Here is a 26,024-nt window from a genome sequence, read left to right as displayed (position 1 = left end):
ATATACAGAGGCATGCATATGTCTAGTCACTTTTTCTACCTGGTGGACTGATAGCAAATGAGTTCTCAAAAGGGCTTTGTGTGAAGCTATTAGATGTACTGATTTGGGCCCCAAAATGTACAATGCTTTATAAAATAATATTGATATGGAAATCATAAAAAGGTATATTCGCTTATGAGTGGGTCAACTATTCTAGGGAGCTCATGTATTCTTGAAGTTACACTCTTTTTACAGGAATTGGATGAAATGGAAGAAGTGTTCGGCGTGTGGTCGGAGCTCACGACTGAAGAGCAGAGCTGGTACAAGGCGGAGGTTACTTGCTTGCGAGAGAAGAACATGGCTCTTAAACAGGCACTTGGGGGAAAGGAGGAAGAGTTAAATCGGTCGAAGGGCACACTAAGGTCTTTCCAGGAAGAAAGGGATCGACTTCAGAGGAAGGTATGCAAGATGAGGATTGATGGATAAACCACATACTGCATGGAGGGATGAGTATGTCACATTCTTATGTGGCCTTACCTCGTTTTCTCATTATATCTCACCTACACACTCCTAACGCCCTACTGCTGCTACCATGCACAAGGCAATGACTAATTTTCTTTTCTCTGTAGCTCCCCTCATATCTCACTGCTGCTCATAACACCACACAGAGACCAACTAGTGACACAAGTATCCACACCAAAGCATCACTGGTATCCCACTTATGCCTGTAGCAACCATAACATGCTACCATCCTGCCACCGAGGCCGGCAGCTTTATAACTCACTCTTTCCCGTCATGCACTAATTATTACCTACTGGTGCCACCACACACATCTCTGCCAGTAAATATTACCAGGCCTGCAGCGTATGGTTCCCCACTGCTGCCATCTCACTCAGATCTCCCATTGAATGCCACTCATGACAACAAGGGCTACTTATGTGACAGTTTTCCCCAACACACAGCTCTGCCCCTAACCCTGATACAAAGCTGTGTGCACTGTAGTTCTAACTGCAGATACTCTTCCTATTACTCTATTTGACCTCCCCCACACATACAGGGATCACCACCATCAAGCCCACAACCTCTTTTTCTGTTTCAAGTCTGGCCAGACATGCCGCTCTTTGCCCATTGTACCTCATACTTCCCAAGTGCTGCAGTCCCTTACACAGCTCTGTCTGTACATATGAATCCTGAACTGCAGTGCAGCTGTGAATGCAACCTCTAACCTGCCCTACAGTAGGGCTTTGACTATGCTACCTAATGTTGGCCTATAGGAGAGCTCTGCTGTACCTTTCTATCCTTGCCTGTAGCACCCCATCATCCCCCACCACTGTGATCCAAACACAGCTTCTGCTTGTACACCTAAAACCTGGCCTGCAGTGCCCTGAACCTCCCCAATATTTCGATCTCTCGTGCAGCTCTGCCTGTTGATCTAAGTCCTGATCTGCTTTGGCGGCAGTGCATCCCATATAGTTCAGTAGCTATATTTCACCCATGCTAGTTCAAGACCAGGGACTGGGTCGATGTATCGGACTGCCAGGTTCTCCTGCAGTAAGTGAAGGCCTGGAGCCCCACTGCGGAAGCACAATTAAGTCCTTGCTAGCAGCACCCTCTTCTTTTTGTACAAAAACTCCGGCAAAGCGTTGAGTCCTATCGGCTGGTGGGACTCTGTAACCAAGACATGTATTGTATTGTATTTAATGCTTATTAAGCGCAACTGTCACCCGAAAGGGTATCCTGGCGCTGAGACCATATCTAACCATCAGGTGAGGTGTATTACATTGCTCTTGCATGCATGCATGAGGGCTTGATGGTAACCGCCACTTACAGCAGAGCCTCATTTCTCTCCATCAGGTGAAAGACCTTCAGGACAGTCTGCAGAGGGTGGAGTCGCCACCACTCCTGCCATCAAGTCGCTCCAGCTCCTTTAGCGGAGCTCTCAGTCCCAGCACTGAAGAGGAGTGCTGGGTTTGTAACGTGAGTCCAATGTATGTATGTATGTGACTTGTGAACAGGGCCACTGGAATTTTATGCGGCAATTATAAAACAAATTAAGCACCAAGGTGACTGATTTATGAAGCAAAAAAAGGCAAATTAGGTGGCATAAGGTGACACCTTATTATTATTAATTTCGACTCCACAGTATTGACTTGCACCCTGTTTTCACAGTTAGCAGCTATGAAGTTAGAATAGAAAGTCTGTACTTTCCTATGCATTTTTCTCTTGTTCAAATGGTAACCAATTATATTTAGGAATTGCAGATCGATATTATAGCAGTTTTAATATATGTGACATGTAATCCTCTGTTGTATAATATGATATAGACTTACTCAGCAGGAATACTCATACTGTATTGAGATTTACCAGTTTATTTTGTAGCAAATATCAGAGCACTCTGGATACTGAGCGGGTTGGGACATAGACCTTGGTAAGGATACCTGTAGGACTATATAGTGCATATTAGGCTAGCGGCTTTACCTGGACATTATATATGAAGCCTAAAGGCTATCGTTTCTTTTCGCTTGGCAGCCCTCTCCCCAAGACCCCATTGCCACAATTCAGAGCTTTATCAAGTGCCTGCAGAACTGCTCCAGAGTCGAGCACCTCTGCCAGCTGCTCCCTCTACAGTCAAGACTCTTGGCACCGGAGACTAAAGTCAAAGAGTTGGAAGCTCACATAGAACATCAGAAAGGGTAAGAAGCAAGGTCCTTCTGAGAGCTGTAGTACAGCCAGGTACAAGAACGCTTGTAACCTCAGGCAAATTTTACTAGGAGAGTTAAACAAAATGCTGGAATGAAAGGCAGATGCTAGAAATCATTGGAGATTCTGACTGAGGGTCTGATTTAGATCTTGGCGGACAGGTTACTCCATCACAACGGTGACGGATATCCCATCCGCTGAAATATAAATCCCAATATACCCTACGGGAATTGTATTTCAGCAGATGGGATATCCGTCACCTTTGTGACGGGGTAACCCCCCGCCAAGATCTAAATCAGTCCCTTAGTTAATCCTTGCATGGTGAGAATCACAGAGTTGCTAAGTTGGTTAATACCATCAATTATTTGTGTCTCTATAGAAAGGCAAAAGTACAGCAATGTGCACCATGTGCAAGAACAAGTGGTTGCCATTATATAGCTTTTTGCTTTTTTCATGGCAGCTGACACTTGGTTGTCCATACTGTTTCAGCTGTTGCGTTTTTTTGTTCTTCCTATTTTTGTTGTTTTTGGTTGTGATGTTACTTTTGCTGCTCTTGGTGTTGTTATTTAACTTGTTTTTTTGTGGTGTTGTTTCTAATTTTGGTGTTGACTTGCTTTATATATGCTCTTGATGTTTGTTTTTCGCTTTTATTGCTTTTCATTATGTGTTTGCTCTTTTTGTTCTTATAATTGTGTGTTCGAGGCATATGAGCTGCAGGTTGTACACTTTGCAGGTTGTACACTTTGCATAGATCGCCATCTTGTGTTGGGCTCGAATGTTTGCATGTTGTTTTTGTCTTCGAAGAAGTCTTGTAGTCACGAGGTTGGTGACTCCTCCTTCGGTCGATAGTGCGCATGGGCATCGGCTCCATCGTTAGATAGTTTTTTCCCGCCATCGGGTTCGGATGTGACTTGCTGCGCTCCGGGTCGGTGTCGTTATCGAACCCCCTTTCGATGCGCAATCACAGTTAACTGACGGTATTGTCTCAATCAAGTTCCTTCTGACGAGCACCCTCGACGACAACTTTAAAAAAACTTCGATGCCTGCGAACTTCGACGCGGGTCGCTGGGCCTTCCCGCGCCGGTAAAGACGGACGTCGATGGAACAGACTCCCATCTGAAAGAAACACGTTAGTTAGATTCCTCACCTTAGAATATCCCCAGGCGTCAGGCTGGATCCTGATTTTTCGTCAGCAGAACCCTTGCGGGTCGATAGGCGTCGTCTGTGGCTCCGTGTCCGTCGTCGGTGTCGTGATTGCCGGGATGACGTCGTCGGAGTACTTAGACGCCGCCCTCGCGCACTGACATCAGTTCTTCTTTTTTCCGTTCCAGTAAGCGCAGATCCGGGAAGAGCATACCCTTAGTCATTTTTTGACTAACTTTTTGGACATTTTTGTCTATCTTTTTCGAGTCGACTTCGACTCCTGGTACCAGTAGGGATGCCCGGGTTCAAGCTGTGTGACGTCTGTAACCGACTGATGTCGGTTACCGACCCCCACCATCGGTCTCTCTACTGTCTCGGGCCGATCCGCGACCGGGCCTTGACCTCAAAGGCTAGGCAAGAGCGGTCCCGCAAGCTCCTCGAGATCCGGCAGTCGGCTCCGCGCCGCTCGATGTCCCGGTCGAGGAGGAGGTCGAGGGACCGGTCGCGGAGCCGAAGTCATCACCGCTCGTCGGGATCCAAGTCCAAACATTCAGGTAAGTCGAGGCATAGTAAAAAGAAGTCGAAAAAGCGACATCGCTCTTCTGACTCCCCTCGTCGGTCGCGCGACTCGGCCGAGGGTTTGGGTGGCACCACCCGCGCAGCTCCGCCGATTGCAGGAGTCGCATCCGGCCCCATACCCTCCGGACCCTGGGCCTCATGCGACTCCGGGCGAGATTCGGGACTTCCTCGTGGCCATGAGGAGTCTCGCTCCGCCGTCTAGGCCTGCCGGCGTGCCTCCGGGCCCCGCAGGTCCGACTGAGGGTCCTAGCGAGCAGGTCCCCCATGGTGTCGCTCCCGGCGCCGTCCTCGGACGACGCCGTCCCTAGTTTCAGTCCAGGTCCGGCGTCGGAGCGGCGCCGCTGTGCGCCGTCTCCGGCTTCGATGGGTGAGCATTTTATCTATGACCCGGCTCCGTCCTTTCTGCCTGTTTACCAGGAGACGGATGAAGGGGAGGACTGGGAGGGGTCTGAGGACCCTCTGGCACAGCAGTGCCAGTTAAGTCAGGACTGGGCAGACGAGCTGGGGGATGCCAGTGGTCTAGACACTTCACCTGACACTGGTTTCATCTCTCCTCCTTCCGTGGCTACGGAGGAGGGTGCGACTTATGCTGTGATGCTGCGCGGGTCGGCCCAGGCCTTACACCTGGAGCTCCCTGCAGCAGCCGTAAGGACTAACCTTCTCACTGAGGTGCTTCAACCGCCGGTAAGCTCTTCGGAGCCTCTACTGCAGTTCAATGAGGCCCTCACCGACGTTCTGATGGGCACTTGGTCCAAGCCCTCCACAGTCTCTCCTGTGGGTCGGAACGGGCCCGGCGCCACCGCCCAGCTCCGGGCGACCCCACCTTTCTGTCCGTACACCCCACCCCTGAGGGTCTGGTCATCCAGGCCTCCACGTCCCAAACCACCTTACCATCCGCACCTCCGGATCGGGAATCCAAAAGGTAGGAGCAGTTTGGCAAGAAACTGTTTTCCTCCCTCAGTCTGGGGTTGCGGTCCATTAATACCGCGTGCCTTTTGGACCGTTACACCCACTCTTTGTGGGATACGGTGGCGGACGTGCTGCCCCAGTGTTCATAGGAGGCCGGGACACGGCTCGCCCAGGCTCTTGCTGAGGGGCGTGATGCAGCACGGTACTCCATTCGATTTGGACTTGACACCACGGACTCGCTGGGTAGAGCAATTTCAACGACGGTGGCAATTCGTCGTCATGCCTGGCTGAGGTCCACGAACTTTTCAGGGGATGTCCAGAACACCCTCATGGACATGCCCTTTGATGGCCGTCGCCTGTTTGGCGACAAAGCGGATAGTGCGCTGGAGCGCTTTAAGGACTACAGGGCTACGGCCAAGTCCTTGGGCCTCACGGTCCAGCGTCAGCAAACGTCTGCTTTCGTCCCTTTTGTGGCCAAGGAAGGGGCGCCCCGCACGTTCGTCCAACCGCAGGCTGCAGAACCAGCCTCAACGCGGTCGCGGACGTGGATTCTGCCGTGGTAGAGCAGGGGGACAGAGAGCCGGTCAGTCCACATCTACTCCCGCAGCATCTGTCTCAAAGCCTTCCTAGTCCGAGCTTTCAGGCCCATTCCACGCCAGTGGGAGGCAGAGTTCGCCATCACCTGCTCCACTGGCATACCATCACTTCGGACAGGTGGGTGCTGCAAATCGTCCGAAGGGGCTACTCCCTCCCCTTTGAGGCGACCCCTCCAGCCATGCCACCGCAGTACCACCGCATGTCGGGGGATCACTTGCAACTTCTGCAGGAGTAAGTTATGTCCCTCTTGGCCAAGGGGGCCATCGAGCGCGTTCCTGGCCCAGAAGTAGGACGGGTTTGTTACTCCCACTACTTTCTGGTTCCCAAGAAGGACAAAGGGGGCCTACGCCCTATCTTCGACCTCAGGAGCTTCAACTCCTTCCTCCGGAAGGAGAAGTTCAAGATGCTGACTTTAGCTCAGGTTCTGACTGCCCTAGACCCTGGAGACACACCCCCGTCCTGCCAGCCCACCGGCGTTCTCTGCGGTTCACGGTAGGCAACGAGCACTTTCAGTTTACCGTGCTCCCCTTTGGCCTCACCAGTGCTTCTCAGTTGTTCACGAAAGTGATGGCGGTGGTCGCAGCTCATCTGCGCAGATTAGGGGTTCCAGTCTTCCCCTATCTGGACGATTGGTTGTTGAAGGCGGGCTCGCCCCGGGCAGTCGTCTCCCACCTCCAGACTACGGCCAACATCCTGCATTCGCTGGGGTTCTCCATCAACATGCCTAAGTCACATCTGAGTCCCTCCCAACAGCTCCTCTTCATCGGAGCGGTTCTGGACTCAGCGCAGTTTCGGGTCTATCCTCCCGAACAGCGGGTTCGGGATATTCAGGCTCTAATTCCGATCTTTCAGCCTTTATCCAGAGTTTCGGTCAGGTTGACCTTACGGCTGCTGGGTCTGATGGCCTCCTGCATCCTGCTGGTACATCACGCCAGGTGGCGGATGCAGGCTCTGCAGTGGGACCTGAAGTTCCAGTGGGCACAACATCAGGGCAACCTGTCCGACCACGCCCTGATCTCAGAGGGCACTGCAAGACAGTTGCAGTGGCGGCTCAGGGGCCGCGATTGGGTCAGTGGCAGATCCCTCTCCCTACCCCAAACGGAGCACACAGTGGTGACAGATGTGTACCTCCTGGGATGAGGTGGCCACATGGGAGAGGCGGAGATCAGAGGCCTCTGGTCTCCGGCGGAGTCCCGGCTCCATATCAACCTGTTGGAACTGCGGGCGATCCGGCTTGCACTGAAGGCATTCCTTCCCTCTGTCCGGGGAAGTGTAGTGCAGGTGTTCACGGACAACACCACCGCCATGTGGTATTGCAACAAACAGGGCGGGGTGGTGTGAGAAGTTGGCCTGATGTATGATGTCACTAGTTCTAGTGTACACCTTATATCAGTCCAAATACCCTTATGGTGATTGGTTGTAAAGTCAACCTTATAGACCAGCTATCCTAGTGGTAGCATGGACAAGTGCAGTCTTAGGCTAAACTCTGAATGGCATGTGAAGCCAGCTGTGATACCATATATAATCCCTTGAATACCAAATGAAAGGACACCACAACAGATATATCTATAAAATAAAGTGTATTTATTCTAGTCAAACCCTCAGCACTCTTTATGAGATTAGAGGTAAGTACAACACAGTCTTATTTAAGCATACATTAAGTCACACAGGTAAGTAATACAGTTAGGCCCTAGGGGCCACGCAAACCATATACTAAGTAAGTGGTATAAGAACCACTGTCACGGAAATAGAATAGGCCTAGGCCTAGGGAATCGCTGGGGCTACACTACACTAGCGTTAGTTAGGAAGTGGGAGGCCCACGGGATTCGTGTGCAGAGTGGAAACACTCACGCGTAATGCGTAAAAGTCAATAGCAATAGTACAGTTTAGAAAACGGTAGATTTAGGACACTTCCGGAGTAGCTAGGAAGTTGAGACTTGAAAACTAGACACTAGGATAGTCACTATCCTGATGAGCACCGGAGTACCCAAGTTACCTAGCCCACAGGCTGCGGGTGCATAGGGGTGAAGATGCGTCGTTTTCGTCGTCGACTCCTATGGATGCCTGAAGAAAGATGCTGACAGGCAGTCAGTGAAGAGTGTCCGGTGGATCCCAAGGCTGGGATCAAGAAGAGAGGAAACCTGCAAGCAGAAGGGACAGAGTCAAGGTCACTAGCCAGTGACCACGTGGAACCAGGAAGGAACCAGGCGATGTCGTGAAGATTGCAGGTGAAGGTGAAGCTTGTCGCTGCAGCCAGGAGGACCAGGAAGCGTCGAGGACGACCAGGACCAGGAGGCGAGCTGTCCCACGAAGGCTCTTGCTGTCGGCGGCGTCGAAGTTGGACTAGGACTCACCAAGCCTTGGCAAGCGGAACCCACGAGGGACGAAGGACTTGCTTCTGGTGCAGACCAGGAAGGTCTGGGGTGCTTCTTCTTTGCAGAGAAGCGGGAGCCAGTCTGGAGGAACCAAACCAGCGCAGAAGATTTCAGGGTGCGTCGTCACAAAGGCCACTAGCCAGCGGGCAAGCAACCGGACAGACGCGGCAAGCAGGAAAATGCTGAAGGGCCCCACGCAGGACTCGTGGAGTGTGGGGGGCTGATCTTCGGTGCAGATGGTGCAATCCCCGGTGCACAACTTCAAGGGTACCTCAGAAGCTGCGCTTTAAGTTACTAGCCACTTTTTCCAGGTAGCCGGTCCCACGTCGCTCGTCGCCTCCACGGATCTCAGCTCTGCTGTAGATGTGGATCAGGGTCGGAGAAGTCTGGAAGTCAAGGCTCTGGTCGGGCTCTGCAGTCGGTTCCTCGTAGAACGTGGGCAAAGCAAAGGGTAGTCTCTTGATGGTGCCTGTTTGCACAGGGTAGCCACTCCTTGGCTACAAGGGAGATTCTTCAGTCTTCTTCTTTCGTCGAATGTCGAAGGTCCAGAGTTTCTGTTCAGTTTTGCAGGTTCAGGATAATCTAAAGTCTTGAGGCCCAACTCCCACTCTTATACTAATCTGGGGGGCTGGGATACCTGCTAGGTCACGCCTTATGGGTGGGACCTGGGAGGGGGTGGTTACACCCACTTCCCTTTGTCCAGTTTCGCGCCAGAGCTGGGGCTGGAGTGCCCCAGCGCCGGTTTGAACTGGACTATGCAAGGAACACCTTGTGTGCCCCAGGCATGTCTCATTCCTTTCAGCCCACCCTGCCCCAATACACTAAAGGCTGTCTGGGGAGGTGCTAGCACCTCCCCAAGCAGGAAACCTATTGTCCAGGCCTCCCTGGCTGGGATCACTCCCAGCTGCAGGAGGTCAGACTTGTGTCGTGGCAGCAGCATCCATTTTGTGATGCTGAGGCTTTGGTCAGAGGCTAACAGTTGAAGTATGATTTTAACATGTCTTTCCCTCTAGAAGGGGGGAATAATATTCTCATGTCCAGAAATGGCATGGGGGTATTATTCCATAGTGTTAGACACCTTACACGACATGTTTCGATAAAGCCAAACCATAGTTACCATAACCGTCTAAGATTATAAGGCACTTTAAGAGTATATGGTAGGCTATATCATAGAACAGCTATAAGGACAAGGTTCCGAAAGCTGCAGACAGGCTCAGCTCATGCTAGAGCACCATCTCACATGTTACCAAGCACTCTGCCTCCAGGATTGTCAAGGCCTGCCATAGGAGTGACTGATAGGTACACATGTGTCTATATGCAAGTTAGGTATAGGAATACTACACCTAAGCAAGGGGTGATTACACAACCTTGCCCCAGCTGAGTGATCAGCCAGTTGTGTCAAAATGGAAGGCCAGGCCAGGGGTGGCATAATACATGCTGCAGCCCCTGGTAGGCCTAGGGTACACCTATGCCCTGGGTACCTAGGGTACACTGTACAGGGGCCAATAAGGTGATCCTATCCAAAGGGGTTATGCACCTAAAGTACATAGTATTAATTTACAGAGGGAACAGCAGGGCTGTGGGTCTGATTAGCAGGCCCACAGCCACATCTAAGTCGAAAACCAGTAAAGCAAAAGCAAAAAGTGGGGGTGAACATAGAAAGCAGACCCTACTCTCCTACACAACCCCCCCCAAACTTAGGGACATTAAACTAACCTTGACCAGTTGAGTCTTCATGTTCTAAGTGGAAATATCTGGAGAGTCCATCTGCATTGGTATGGTCAGTCCCAGGTCTATGTTCCACTGTGAAGTCCATCCCCTGTAGGGAAATGGACCACCTAAGAAGTTTGGAATTTTCACCCTTCATCTGATTTAGCCACAAGAGGGGCTTATGGTCTGTCTGAATCTTGAAGTGAGTGCCAAACAAGTATGGCCTCAGCTTCTTCAGGGCCCAAACCACAGCAAAGGCCTCCCTCTCAATAGCTGACCAACGTTTCTCTCTAGGGGTCAGCCTTCTACTTATAAAAGCAATGGGCTGGTCTTGACCATCTACATTCAGTTGTGAAAGAACAGCTCCCACACCTAACTCAGAAGCATCTGTCTGGACAATGAACTCTTTGGAGTAGTCTGGACTTTTCAGAATAGGTGCACTGCACATGGCCTGCTTCAGGTCATCAAATGCTTTTTGACAGCTTACTGTCCACTGAACTTTCTTTGGCATCTTCTTGGAGGTCAAGTCATTAAGTGGTGTCACTATGGACCCATAGTTCTTAACAAACTTTCTGTAGTACCCAGTCAGGCCCAAGAAAGCTCTGACCTGAGTCTGGGTAGTTGGAGGAGCCCAGTCCTTTATGGTCTGGATCTTGCTCTCCAGTGGTTGAACCTGACCCCCACCAACTAGGTGGCCCAGGTATACAACCTTGCTCTGCCCTATCTGGCACTTAGTGGCCTTGATAGTGAGGCCTGCCTTTTGCAGGGCCTCTAAAACATTCCTTAGGTGGACCAGGTGATCCTCCCAGGTGGAGCTAAAGACAGCAATATCATCAAGATAAGCTGCACAATAATCATCCAACCCAGTAAGGACTTGATTCACCAACCTTTGGAAAGTGGCAGGTGCATTCTTCAAACCAAAGGGCATTACCACAAATTGATAATGTCCTCCTGGGGTCGAGAAAGCAGTTTTGGCCTTTGCACTCTCAGCTAGTCTGATTTGCCAGTAGCCTGCTGTTAGGTCAAATGTGCTCAAAAACTTAGCAGCTGCCAGTCTGTCAATGAGCTCATCTGCCCTAGGTATTGGGTGGGCATCTGTCCTAGTGACAGCATTGAGACCTCTGTAATCCACGCAAAACCTCATCTCTCTCTTACCATCTTGGGTGTGAGGTTTTGGCACAAGAACTACAGGACTAGCCCAAGGGCTCTCTGAAGGTTCAATGACTCCCAGCTCCAACATCTTTTGTACCTCAACTTTTATGCAGTCCCTGACATGGTCAGGTTGCCTGTAGATTTTACTCTTCACAGGCAGACTGTCACCAGTGTCCACCTCATGGGTGCACCAGTTTGTCTGACTTGGGGTCAGAGAGAACATATGTCTGTAGGATTGCAGAACTTGTCTGCAGTCCTGTTGCTGATGGACAGTGAGGCTGTCAGAAAAGACCACACCATCAACTGAGCCATCATCAGGGTTCTGAGTCAACAGGTCTGGGAGAGGGTCACTCTCTTCCTCCTGCCCCTCATCTGTAGCCATGAGTAGCCCCATGTCTGCCCTGTCAACATATGCCTTCAATCTGTTGACATGAAGCACCCTGTGGGGGCTTCTTGGAGTCCCAAGGTCCACCAAGTAGGTGACTTCTCCCTTTTTCTCAACAATAGTGTGGGGTCCAGACCATTTGTCTTGGAGTGCTGCTGGGGCCACTGGCTCCAACACCCACACTTTCTGTCCTGGCTGGTAAACAGTCAGTACAGCCTTTTGGTCATGCCAAGCTTTTTGGAGTTCTTGGCTTGCCTCAAGGTTTTTAGAAGCCTTCTTCATATACTCTGCCATCCTGGAGCGGAGACCAAGTACATAATCCACTATGTCTAGTTTGGGTTGTCTGAGAGGTCTCTCCCATCCTTCCTTCACCAAACACAGGGGTCCTCTTACAGGATGCCCAAACAAAAGCTCAAAAGGGCTGTAGCCAACCCCCTTTTGTGGGACCTCTCTGTAAGCAAACAGAAGGCAGGGTAAAAGGATGTCCCATCTTCGCCTAAGCTTGTCTGGTAATCCTTTTATCATTCCCTTTAGGGTCTTGTTGAATCTCTCAACAAGCCCATTGCACTGTGGGTGATAGGGTGTGGTGAACTTATAGTTAACACCACACTCCTTCCACATTGCAGTCAAGTATCCTGACATGAAGTTGGTACCTCTGTCAGAAATGACCTCCTTTGGAAAGCCCACTCTGGAGAATACTCCAAGCAGGGCCCTTGCCACAACAGGAGCTGTTGTGGTCCTCAGGGGAATTGCTTCTGGGTACCTGGTGGCATGGTCCACTATCACCAGTATGAATCGGTGCCCAGATGCTGTTTGTGGGTCCATTGGTCCTACAATATCTATGCCCACTCTTTCAAAGGGGACCCCCACCACAGGTAGTGGTACGAGGGGGGCCTTTGTGGTGCCACCTGATTTGCCACTGGCTTGGCAGGTGACACAGGAGCGACAAAACTCCTTAGTATCTTCTGACATATGGGGCCAGTGAAAGTGAGGGACAAGCCTGTCCCAAGTCTTGTTCTGGCCTAAGTGTCCTGCAAGGGGAATATCATGGGCCAAGGTTAGAAGGAAGCCTCTGAACTTCAGTGGTATGACCAACCTCCTGGATGCACCAGGCTTGGGGTCTCTAGCCTCTGAATACAGTAGCCCTTCATCCCAATACACTCTATGGGTACCTTGAGCATTCCCTCCAGCCTCAGCAGCCGCCAGCTGTCTGAGGGGTTCAAGAGAGGGGCAGTCTAATTGAGCCTGCCTCAGATCTGCCCTTGAAGGTCCCCCTGTCCCAAGAAACTCAACCTGATCAGGTTCAAGTTCTTCTAGGACAGTTCCTTCAGGGCTCTCAGAATCATCCTCCTGGGAGGGCTGATCCACCACCTGAGGCAGGGGGGAAGGCACAGCCTTAACCCTACTGCTCTTTCTCTTGGGTTGTGACTGGTCCATAGTTTCAGGATCCAGCACTTGTTCAGTGGTGCACTTTTTGGCCTGTGACCTGGTCACAGCAAGGACATGTGCATCTATCCCCAGCATTTCTGCATGGGTCCTATACTCCACTTCAGACCAAACTGAAGTTTCAAGATCATTGCCCAGTAAACACTCTACAGGAAGGTCTGAACTAACAACAACTTTCTTGAGGCCAGTTACCCCTCCCCAGGAGAAGTTAACAATAGCCACACTATGGGAGGTAGTGGCATTGCTAGCGTTGGTCACTAGGTAATTCTCACCTAGTATGATCTGTCCAGGGTCCACAAAAGCAGGTGTCACCATTGTGACACTAGCTCCAGTGTCCCTGTAGGCCTGAGCCATTCTTTGGTTGATAAAAGGTGTCTGTCTGTACTTGCCCAGGTTACTGGGGCCTACAGTAGAGGACAAAGCTAAGTCCCCATCACAGATCAGAACAGCCTGAGTAGGTACTCTGACTAGGCCAGAATCCTCCTCAGTTCCCAGGGTTAACCCTACTACACCCTTTTGCTGGGAACCACCACTTACAGCTGAACTAGGGGGTACAGTTGCCTTAGAGGCAATGGTGGCTGGGGGCTTATCCTTTTTGGTGCACTCACTAAACCAATGTGAGTTGGACTTACAATAGTTGCACCATGGTTTCTTTTGGCCATATTTCTTTTTATCCTTTTTGGGACCACCCTCCCCCTGAGCCTTTTGGGGGCCTGGTGAAGACTTCTGGTCTTTTTGTTTCTGCTCATTACCCTTCTGGTCTGCCTTTTTCTGATCACCGCCCTGGTTCTGGTTTTTCTGCTTAACTCTAGTCCTGACCCATCTATCTGCCTTCTTTCCCAATTCTTGGGGAGAAGTCAGATCAGAATCAATCAGGTGTTGATGCAATAGCTGGTTTTGACAGTTGTTAAGTATTTGCTCTCTCATGATCAAATTATACAATCCTGTATAGTCCTTAACCTTACTTCCCATTAGCCAGCCTTCCAGAGCCTTAGTGGCACAATCTACAAAGTCAGTCCAGTCCTGAGTCTGTGTCTTCTGGGTATCCCTGAACAACAACCTGTATTGTTCAGTGGTTAGGCCAAACCCATCAATCAGAGCACTCTTCAGGACAGTGTAATTATCTGCATCCTCATCACTAACTGTGAGGAGCTTGTCTCTGCCTTTCTCAGAGAAGGAGAGCCACAAGATAGCTGCCCACTGACTTTGGGGTACCTGCTGTACTTTGCAAGCTCTCTCCAAAGCAGTTATCCATTTGTGGATGTCATCCCCACACTTGTAGGGAGGGACAATCTTGCTCAGGTTTCTATTATCATAGTGCCTGTCTCTATCCTTAGGGATATTGCTGCCACCAGTGGGTTCTGACCCACTCAACTTTTGTTCTCTAGCCAGAGCAAGCTTCTCTTTGGCAAGGGCAAGTTCTTCCCTCTGAATCCTCAGATTAGCTTCCCTCATTCTGGCTTCATGCTCCTTTCTCTCAGGGGAAGTCATTCCCCTGTGAGAGGAAGCATTAGAGATGTTAGAGACATGGGAGTGGATGGATTCCCTTGAAGGGGATCTGTCCCTCCTGCTTCTCTGTGTAAGCCTACTTGGGGGTCTGTAAGGGGGGACCCCATGCAAACTCCCATGTAAGCTTAGGTTAGCCTGGCTAAGTCTTCCTACTTGGCCCTGGCTGTCTACCTCTTCACCTGAAGTCTCCTCTGACTCCTCTGTGGTGGGTAGACCCTCCTCTGTACCTTGGGTACCTGCCTGAGATGCCCTAATAATGTCATACTCCTCTAGGAGTTGTCTTAACTGAAGGAGGGTAGGGTTTGCACCCTGTTTTATTCCTCTGGAGGTACACAAGTGTCTCATCTCCTGGAATGTTAAGGTATCATATCTAGAGGGGGTCTTTTGCAGACCTGATCCTCCTGAGGGAGCATCTACTTGATCTCCTCTCAGAGACATGATCTAGTGAGGGTGTGGTGTGTGCACCTACCTACACTAGTTGTATCTACTAAACCTCTCTAGTAGTTGTAGTCAGGGTGTGTTACTCCCTTCAACCTACCACTACAAAGTCCAGTAGGACTTAAGTATTATAATCTATGTTATATGTACCTAGACAATATCTGTGTGATCTTTCAATTTAGTATCTCAAGATTACAATGGTATTACAACAGCAAGCTCAGATCCCAACCGCTGCTCACCAATGTGAGAAGTTGGCCTGATGTATGATGTCACTAGTTCTAGTGTACACCTTATATCAGTCCAAATACCCTTATGGTGATTGGTTGTAAAGTCAACCTTATAGACCAGCTATCCTAGTGGTAGCATGGACAAGAGCAGTCTTAGGCTAAACTCTGAATGGCATGTGAAGCCAGCTGTGATACCATATATAATCCCTTGAAAACCAAATGAAAGGACACCACAACATATATATATATAAAATAAAGTGTATTTATTCTAGTCAAACCCTCAGCACTCTTTATGAGATTAGAGGTAAGTACAACACAGTCTTATTTAAGCATACATTAAGTCACACAGGTAAGTAATACAGTTAGGCCCTAGGGGCCACGCAAACCATATACTAAGTAAGTGGTATAAGAACCACTGTCACGGAAATAGAATAGGCCTAGGCCTAGGGAATCGCTGGGGCTACACTACACTAGCGCTAGTTAGGAAGTGGGAGGCCCACGGGATTCGTGTGCAGAGTGGAAACACTCACGCGTAATGCGTAAAAGTCAATAGCAATAGTACAGTTTAGAAAACGGTAGATTTAGGACACTTCCGGAGTAGCTAGGAAGTTGAGACTTGAAAACTAGACACTAGGATAGTCACTATCCTGATGAGCACCGGAGTACCCAAGTTACCTAGCCCACAGGCTGCGGGTGCATAGGGGTGAAGATGCGTCGTTTTCGTCGTCGACTCCTATGGATGCCTGAAGAAAGATGCTGACAGGCAGTCAGTGAAGAGTGTCCGGTGGATCCCAAGGCTGGGATCAAGAAGAGAGGAAACCTGCAAGCAGAAGGGACAGAGTCAAGGTCACTAGCCAGTGACCACGTGGAACCAGGAAGGAACCAGGCGATGTCGTGAAGATTGCAGGTGAAGGTGAAGCTTGTCGCTGCAGCCAGGAGGACCAGGAAGCGTCGAGGACGACCAGGACCAGGAGGCGAGCTGTCCCACGAAGGCTCTTGCTGTCGGCGGCGTCGAAGTTGGACTAGGACTCACCAAACCTTGGCAAGCGGAACCCACGAGGGACGAAGGACTTGCTTCTGGTGCAGACCAGGAAGGTCTGGGGTGCTTCTTCTTTGCAGAGAAGCGGGAGCCAGTCTGGAGGAGCCAAACCAGCGCAGAAGATTTCAGGGTGCGTCGTCACAAAGGCCACTAGCCAGCGGGCAAGCAACCGGACAGACGCGGCAAGCAGGAAAATGCTGAAGGGCCCCACGCAGGACTCGTGGAGTGTGGGGGGCTGATCTTCGGTGCAGATGGTGCTTGGGGTTGGGGCTTCTCAATCCCCGGTGCACAACTTCGAGGGTACCTCAGAAGCTGCGCTTTAAGTTACTAGCCACTTTTTCCAGGTAGCCGGTCCCACGTCGCTCGTCGCCTCCACGGATCTCAGCTCTGCTGTAGATGTGGATCAGGGTCGGAGAAGTCTGGAAGTCAAGGCTCTGGTCGGGCTCTCCAGTCGGTTCCTCGTAGAACGTGGGCAAAGCAAAGGGTAGTCTCTTGATGGTGCCTGTTTGCACAGGGTAGCCACTCCTTGGCTACAAGGGAGATTCTTCAGTCTTCTTCTTTCGTCGAATGTCGAAGGTCCAGAGTTTCTGTTCAGTTTTGCAGGTTCAGGATAATCTAAAGTCTTGAGGCCCAACTCCCACTCTTATACTAATCTGGGGGGCTGGGATACCTGCTAGGTCACGCCTTATGGGTGGGACCTGGGAGGGGGTGGTTACACCCACTTCCCTTTGTCCAGTTTCGCGCCAGAGCTGGGGCTGGAGTGCCCCAGCGCCGGTTTGAACTGGACTATGCAAGGAACACCTTGTGTGCCCCAGGCATGTCTCATTCCTTTCAGCCCACCCTGCCCCAATACACTAAAGGCTGTCTGGGGAGGTGCTAGCACCTCCCCAAGCAGGAAACCTATTGTCCAGGCCTCCCTGGCTGGGATCACTCCCAGCTGCAGGAGGTCAGACTTGTGTCGTGGCAGCAGCATCCATTTTGTGATGCTGAGGCTTTGGTCAGAGGCTAACAGTTGAAGTATGATTTTAACATGTCTTTCCCTCTAGAAGGGGGGAATAATATTCTCATGTCCAGAAATGGCATGGGGGTATTATTCCACAGTGTTAGACACCTTACACGACATGTTTCGATAAAGCCAAACCATAGTTACCATAACCGTCTAAGATTATAAGGCACTTTAAGAGTTTATGGTAGGCTATATCATAGAACAGCTATAAGGACAAGGTTCCGAAAGCTGCAGACAGGCTCAGCTCATGCTAGAGCACCATCTCACATGTTACCAAGCACTCTGCCTCCAGGATTGTCAAGGCCTGCCATAGGAGTGACTGATAGGTACACATGTGTCTATATGCAAGTTAGGTATAGGAATACTACACCTAAGCAAGGGGTGATTACACGACCTTGCCCCAGCTGAGTGATCAGCCAGTTGTGTCAAAATGGAAGGCCAGGCCAGGGGTGGCATAATACATGCTGCAGCCCCTGGTAGGCCTAGGGTACACCTATGCCCTGGGTACCTAGGGTACACTGTACAGGGGCCAATAAGGTGATCCTATCCAAAGGGGTTATGCACCTAAAGTACATAGTATTAATTTAGAGAGAGAACAGCAGGGCTGTGGGTCTGATTAGCAGGCCCACAGCCACATCTAAGTCGAAAACCAGTAAAGCAAAAGCAAAAAGTGGGGGTGAACATAGAAAGCAGACCCTACTCTCCTACAGGTGGGGTCGGGGACCCTTTGACAGGAGGCTCTGCGCCTCTGGACGTGGCTGGAACATCAGGGGATCACCCTGGAGGTTCAACACCTGGCGGGCTCTCTGAACGCCAAGGTGGATGAACTCAGCCGCCGGTGCATGATGGATCACGAATGGCGTCTGAACTCGGACGTGGCGCAAGGCCTCTTTCGGCAGTGAGGAGAGCCTTGGTTAGATCTGTTCGCCACCGAAGAGAACACGCAATGTCAGCACTTCTGCGCATTGGAATTTCCAAGGCGGCACTCGCTCGGAGACGCTTTTCGTCGCGAGTGGAGTTGCGGTCTGTTATACGCCTTTCTGCCTATACCAGTTCTGCCCAGAGTGCTGAAGAAGATCAGGCGCGACCGGGCCCAAGTAATCCTTGTGGCTCCGGATTGGGCACGAAGATACTGGTATCCCGAGCTACTCAGTCTGTCAATCGATCCCCTGATTCGACTGCCTCTTCAGGAGGACCTTCTTTCACAGCAGCAGGGGACGGTCCTCCACCCGAACCGGTCCAGCCTCCACCTCCATGCGTGGAGATTGAGCGGCGGCAGTTGATGCCATTTGACTTGCCTCCTGAAGTCTGTAATGTTATTCTGGCAGCCAGGCGTCCCTCCACAAAATCGGTATTCGCCTGCATGTGGAACAAATTTGTGGCATGGTGCACAGCAAAGGCTGTGGATCCCCTTTCCGCCCCTCTTTCTGAGGTTCTCCTCTTTCTTCTTTCCCTGGCCCAGCAGGGCTCTGCTCTGGGCACCCTCAAGGGATATCTTTCAGCTATTTCTGCCTTCTTACGGCTTCCTGATCAGCCTTCTCTTTTTAAATCCCCTGTTGTTTCTCGATTCTTTAAGGGCATTACTCACATGTTTCCTCCTGTCCCCTTAGTAATGCCTCAGTGGGATTTGAATCTAGTCTTGACCTATCTGATGTGCGCTCCCTTTGAGCCACTTCATAATTGTCCCCTTCGTCTTCTGACTTTTAATACTGCTTTCCTGGTTGCCATTACCTCTGCTAGAAGGGTGAGTAAGCTCCAGGCTCTCTCTTCTAAGCCTCCTTTCCTTTCTGTCCATCCGGACAAAGTTGTTCTTAGGACTCGTCCTTCCTTTCTCCCTAAGGTGGTAACTGCCTTCCACATCGGCCAGTCTGTTACGCTGCCCACCTTCTTTCCGCCTCCGCATCCCTCGAAAGAGGAAGAGAGGCTCCACCGTCTGGACCCAAATCGTGTGCTCTCCTTCTATCTGGACCGCACAAAACAGTTCGGGTGGACGACCAACTCTTTGTTGGCTACGTGGGCGCTAAGAAGGGGCGGGCAGTGCACAAGCGGACCATCTCTTGGTGGGTCATTTTGTGCATTAAAGTCTGTTATTCCTTGGCTAAGAAGGATCCTCCTGTGGGGCTGAGGGCCCATTCCACTCGGGCCACAGCGGCTACTACTGCCTTGGGACGGGGAGTCCCTCTGCAGGACATTTGTCAGGCAGCAACGTGGGCCTTGCTGCACACGTTTGCCAAGCATTACTGCCTGGACAGGCAAGTCCGGAGAGACGGCTTCTTTGGCCATTCCGTTCTCCAGGATTTCCTGGTGTGATCTTGGTTCGCAGACCCACCACCGGGGTTGGTATTGCTGGGGTATCTATTCTAAGGTAAGGAATCTAACTAACGTGTTTCTTTCAGATGAACAAGTTACTTAACTTCGGTAACGATATATCTGTAAGAAACATTAGTCAGTTAGATTCCTTACCGCCCCACCCATCCTCCCCGTTCTGCGAGCCGATATCTAGGGTTAAGGTCATCCCTTTCCGGGCCCTAGATCCATGGCACCAGTGTTGGTTTCTTGCATGGCTCTGCATTCCTGGCACGGAAAGCTATGTACAGAACTGACGTCCGCGCGCGAGGGCGGCGTCTAAGTACTCCGACTACGTCATCCTGGCGATCACGACGACTGACGTGGAGCCGCAGACGACGCCTATCGACGCGCAAGGGTACTGCTGACGAAAAATCTTTCCGGATCCAGCCTGACGCCTGGGGATATTCTAAGGTAAGGAATCTAACTAACTAATGTTTCTTACAGATATATCGTTACCAAAGGTAAGTAACTTGTTCTTTAAGAAATGTCCCCAGTGTGGTACTAAATTCCCACACTCGGACCTCCATCCCGTTTGTAATTTGTGCCTCTCTCCAGAACAGGGGAGAGGCACAAAGTGATGACTGTGAGACTTGTCTATCCTTCAAGTCCAAGAAGACCATGCGGGATTGTCGAGCTCAACGCCACGAGATGTCCCGAGGCACAGTTTCCATTCCGGACATCTTCCATCCAGGTCCCGACAGCCTTCCGGAACCAGAACAGGAAGAACAGGTCCCGGACTCGGAAGCAGATGTGTCCAATGCCGAAGATGACATCACCCCAGCTCAAAGGGACGTGAGTACCGAGACCCCCGCCATACCCAAGCACACACCAAAGGCTCCGGTGACACCTTCGCCTCAGGGCTCAGGTCCACACCGTACAAAGACTTTGAGCGCCCTGCCTCCGGGCCCGGCTCCGAAGAAAAAACACAAGGCTTCAGGGTCCAACTCGAGCCAACCACCTGGTCCCAAAAAAACATCTTCGGCACCAAAAGCTAAGTCTCCCGTGATGCTGCGCCCCCTCCATCGCCATCGGATGAAAATTCGGCACCGAAACCACCAAACGACCCCTCGGCACCAAAGCAGTCGGATAAGACCTCGGCACCGAAGCAGCCGGATAAGACCTCGGCACCCAAACAGCCGGATAAGACCTCGGCACCGAAGACCTCGGAGCCGAAACCATCTAAAGAGAAGCCTTCCATAACTAAGCCTCCCAAGCAAAAACCTCTGGGCCGAAACAATCCGCACCGAAGGTCTCGGAGCCAGCGAAAGCTTCTATATCGGACACTGTTGCTAAACAGCCAAGACCAGTTTCCAAAGACAACTCTTCCACGCCCAAGAAAACTATTGATTCCGAAGAACGTTTTCTTCCGGATCCGAAGCAAACCAACATCTTAATTCACCCAAAGACTGGTCATATAGTTACTTCGCTACCTACAAAGAGGAAAGCAGAACATTTACCACATTCACCGGTTTCTCTAAAGAAAATACACATTGCCACCAACACTTCACCACCACCTTCACCCCCCCCACCAATTAACCCTAACCTACTAATTTCTCCAGCACATTCTCCACAACCAGAGGATAGTAACAATGCAATACCATTACACACTGAGGATCCTGATGAGCCACCACAGGATCCAGACCTATGGCATGATTATAATACCGATCCTGATTTACATATTGATCCGGATTTCTACCCCTAAAAAACCATCTCCACCAGATGGCAATGTGGGTTTTGCCCAACTAATAATAGGGCCGCAACATATCATGGAGTCAAGCTACACTCAGACCCTGTACAAGAGGATTTCCTTCTAGAAACCTTTGACCAGCCACAAAAATCATCCCATGTCTTGCCAATGCTAAAAAGGTCTTCTTAGACACGCTACGGAGGTGTTCAAAGACCCGGTTAGAGCTAGGGTGCTTAACCCCAGAGTTGATAAAAAATACAAGGCAGCTCCCAGTGACCCCATATCATTAAGGGTCATCTTGCTTTAGACTCCCTGGTCATAGCCAATGCACACAAAAGGGCAAATTCTCAGGGGTCAGGTGACACTCCACCTCCTGACAAAGAATCTGAGTTGTTAGACGCATCAGGCAAACGCATGGTGTCTCAAGCTGCTAATTATTGGAAAATAGCCAACACTCAAGCCTTCTTGGCAAGGTATAACAGGGCTCACTATGATGAGCTGGAAAAGCTCCTTCAACACTTACCGCAACAATATAAGGATAAAGCCAATGACCTTATACAGGAAGGCAAAGTGATCACTAATACATCCATCAAATGTACGCTCAACACAGCAGAGACCGTGTCCCGTGCAGTAAATACTAGTGTTTTACTACGCAGACATGCCTGGCTCAGGATATCTGGCTTTAAACAAGAAGTGAAGAACAGTATCCTTAATCAGCCTTTTGATCATCAGCACCTCTTTGGCCCTGCAGTGGACACATCTTTAGAAAAAATAAAGAAGGACACAGAGACTGCCAAATCTATGGGGGCCCTGCAGTCAACCTCTACTAGAGGCTCCTTTCTGTGTTCATTTTATAGAGCAGGCTCCAAAACAAATACACCAGAACACCTGTCCTCATCCTACAAAAATCCCAACCAGGGTTTTTTTCCAGTGGTTACTCTAGAGGAGGTTATGGGGGCAACAACAACAAGGGCAGAGGCAGGGGTAACAACACCCGCAGCTCCCCAAACACCAAACAGTGACTTCCCTGCGCTTCCCCCAATCATCCCACTCCTGTCAGGGGACGCCTCGCACATTTCCTGCCTGTCTGGAATTCCATCACAACAGACAAGTGGGTAAGACAAATCATCCTGTATGGTTATTTCCTGGAACTCACTTCTACCCCTCCCAACATTCCTCCCAAACAGCATTCAATGTCATCATAACACCAGACGCTTCTCAAACAAGAGGTTCTTGCACTATTACAAAAACATGCAATAGAGCCAATTCCCTTGCCTCATCAAGGCACAGGGATCTATTCCCTTTATTTTCTAATTCCAAAAAAGGACGGCCCTCTCAGGCCAATACTGGACCTCAGACCACTCAACATCTACATCCACTCGGACCACTTTCCAAATGGTCACTTTACAACAAGTGCTTCCACTACTTCAGCAAGGCGACTTTCTCTCCACCATAGATCTAAAGGACGCCGACTTCCACATTCCCATTCATCCCGCTCACAGGAAATATCTCAGGTTTGTGGTAGATGGTCAACACTACCAATTCAAAGTTCTACCATTTGGGGTCACCACGGCACCCAGAGTTTTCACCAAGTGCCTCGTAGTGGTTGCAGCCCATTTAAGAAGACAACACATTCATGTCTTCCCCTACCTGGACGACTGGCTCATGAAAGCAAAATCGCACAAAAGCTGTGTTCAACATACGCTCAGCACAATACAACTACTTCACAGTCTGGGATTCACCATAAATCTGGGCAAATCCCACCTCCCAGAATACAACAATACCTAGGAGCTACAATAATCACTTCAACAGCCCTAGCCTATCCCAACCCAGTCAGGATAAGTGCTATACAAATGCTAGTCCAAAAATTTCAGCCACAACACTCACTACCAGCACGGGTGTTCATGCAATTAATAGGGATGATGGCCTCTTGCATTTTTCTCGTTCCTCATGCAAGACTACAAATGCATCCATTACAAGTGTTTGGCACGTCAGTGGAACCAGGCTCAAGGACAACTAACAGATCTGGTATTGGTGGACGACCGCACACATCACTCCCTACAATGGTGGAACACACAGAACCTTTCCAAAGGGCGGTCGTTTCTCAAGCCAATTCCACAGACAGTGCTAACAATAGATGCATCGCTCATTGGCTGGGGATCTCAAATTCCAAACACATACCATTCTGGGTCTCAGGACCCCCCAACAAAAACTATTTCACATCAACTACCTGGAATTTTTAGCAATCTTCCTGTCATTGAAATCTTTCCAAATATACCTTCTGGGCAAGACTGTCCTGATCCGTACGGACAACATGACAGCAATGTATTACATTCAAAAGCAAGGAGGAACACACTCCCTGCAGCTCTCGTGCCTAGCTCAGAGCATATGGAGATGGGCCATTCCGCAAAAGATATACCTCCTTGCAGAACATCTCCCAGGAGTACACAACCAGATTGCGGATCTGCTCAACCGTCAAGCACAGCAGATCCACGAATGGGAACTTCATCCTCAAGTTCTTCTTACATTCTTTCGCATGTGGGGACACCCAGAAATTGATCTGTTCGAAACACATCAAAACGCAAAATGCCCAAACTTCGCATCCTGGTACCGACGCCCATTGTCCAATGGCAATGCAATATGGATGAATTGGTCAGGCAAATTTGCCAACGCTTTTCCGCCTCTCCCACTCATTCCGTTAGTGGTTTGGAAACTCAAACATCATTCCCTCACAATGATCCTAGCTGCTCTGACATGGACAAGGCAACCATGGTTCACAACTCTATTGGAACTATCAGTAGTACCACATCAAAAACTACACCTCTCGCCCAAACTGCTTACTCAGAACCATGGCGAGATAAGACACCCAGATCCCAATCAACTCAACCTGGCGATCTGACACCTGAAATCTTAGAATTTGGCTATCTCAATCTCCCACCAGAATGTATGAACATTATCAAAGAAGCTAGACGCCCTACAACAAGGGCATGCTATGCAGCAAAATGGAAGAGATTCGTCATTTATTGCACGCACAACAAGATCAACCCGCTAGATGCTTCCATTCAGAACATCATCTGTTACCTCTTGCATTTACAACAATGTAACCTAGCGTATACATCTATTAGGTTACATGTAGCCGCTATAGCCGCCTTCTTACAAAACAGACAACACTTGTTTTTGTTTCGAGTTCCTGCTATTAAAGCTTTTATGGAAGGACTTAAAAGAATAATTCCACCAAGTGCTCCGCCCTCTCTGGTGTGGAACCTTAATGTAGTCCTTACCAGACTAATGGGTCTGCCTTTTGAACCTATACACAAATGCGAACTACAGTTCCTCACTTGGAAAGTGGCCCTTCTAATTGCTATCACATCTCTCAGAAGGGTCATTGAACTCCAGGCATTAACTATTCAAGAACCGTTTTTACAAATCGATCATAATAAAGTGGTTCTTAGGACTAACCCAAAATTCTTACCTAAAGTAGTATCTGCCTTCCATCTCAACCAGTCTGTTGAACTCCCAGTGTTTTTTCCTAAACCATCTCAGTGGCAGAACGAGCTCTACACACCTTAGATGTGAAAAGAGCAATACTTTACTACATTGAAAGAACAAAATCCTTTAGAAAGACCAAATAACTTTTGGTGGCTTTCTTCCCACCTCATAAAGGTAATCCTATATCCAAGACAGGAATTGAAAGGTGGATTGTTAAATGCATACAAATATGCTTCATCAAAGCCAAACTCACGTTAACCATTCCCCCTAGAGCTCACTCAACACGCATACTTGGGGCTTCTATGGCATTCTTAGGGAACATTCCCCTAGATGACATATGCAAAGCAGCAACTTGGGCTACACCACACACCTTCACAAAACACTACTGTGTAGGCAAAACAACAAGCTAGTGGGGGCCAGACTGTATTAAGAACACTATTCCAAACTACTGCAACAGATAGTAGCCACCGCTAAGAGGTAACTGCTGTATAGTCTATGCAAAGTGTACAACCTACAGCTCATATGCCTTGAACGGAAAATGCTACTTACCAGTATGCATCTGTTCTTGGCATGTAGAGCTGCGGAGTTGTACACGCCCACCCGCCTCCCCGGATACCTCTATCTGTTCCAGTATTATCTTACTTAGATATATTACGCATGGACATCTTTCTACTTCTCACTACTCCATCTAACCCTACGTGGCAAAAACAATATAACGATGGAGCCGATGCCCATGCAAACTATAGACCGAAGGAGGAGTCACCAACCTCGTGACTACAAGACTTCTTCGAAGACAAAAACAACATGCAAACATCTGAGCCCAACACCAGATGGCGATCTATGCAAAGTGTACAACCTGCAAAGTGTACAACTCTGCAGCTCTACATGCCAAGAACAGATGCATACTGGTAAGGAGCATTTTCCTTTTCTGTTTCTCAGTGTGGTTCTTGATTTTCTGCTGGTCTTTGTGCTGGTGCTGCTGACTGTTGTTTTGATATTGAAAATGCTGCACTTTAAGTTATTGTTAAACTAGTCATACCCTGTGGAAAGAAATGTCTCCCCACAAAAGATCCTCACAAGTAATGTATTTACTTTCTTGACCCCTCCCATAAGGAAAAAGAATATAATGTTTGTCCTCCTTTTTCTTCAAAAACCCTAAAGGACAAGGAGGGCAGGCTTTTGTTATGGCTTTAAAAATGTAAATGCAAGGACGCTCCACTTTCTGAGGTGGATAGTGAATATTACTCTCAACTTTCATAGATTCACATGTTTGAATCATTCCCCTTCGTTGAGATGGGAGTAATA

The 26,024-nt window shown here is 49.6% G+C and overlaps 1 protein-coding gene across 5 annotated transcripts in view; it reads left to right on the top strand.

The window, feature by feature from the left end:
* Positions 1-26,024, top strand: part of USHBP1 (USH1 protein network component harmonin binding protein 1) — a 291,429-nt gene that overhangs the window by 183,629 nt on the left and 81,776 nt on the right. For all 5 annotated transcript variants that reach the window (XR_014972163.1, XM_085638300.1, XM_085638302.1 and 2 more), the window contains 3 exons: positions 235-438; positions 1,834-1,956; positions 2,509-2,672. Coding sequence is in view for 4 of the 5 variants with exons in the window: in XM_085638300.1 (XP_085494426.1) it covers positions 235-438; positions 1,834-1,956; positions 2,509-2,672 (491 nt within the window). In the remaining variant the exon portion in view is untranslated. The remainder of the gene's footprint in view (positions 1-234; positions 439-1,833; positions 1,957-2,508; positions 2,673-26,024) is intronic.

The sequence above is a fragment of the Triturus cristatus genome, chromosome 12 (genome assembly GCF_964204655.1).
Source record: "Triturus cristatus chromosome 12, aTriCri1.1, whole genome shotgun sequence".
Classification (NCBI taxonomy): domain Eukaryota; kingdom Metazoa; phylum Chordata; class Amphibia; order Caudata; family Salamandridae; genus Triturus; species Triturus cristatus.
Note: the sequence above shows the minus strand (reverse complement) of the source record. Positions and strands in the feature narration are given on the sequence as shown.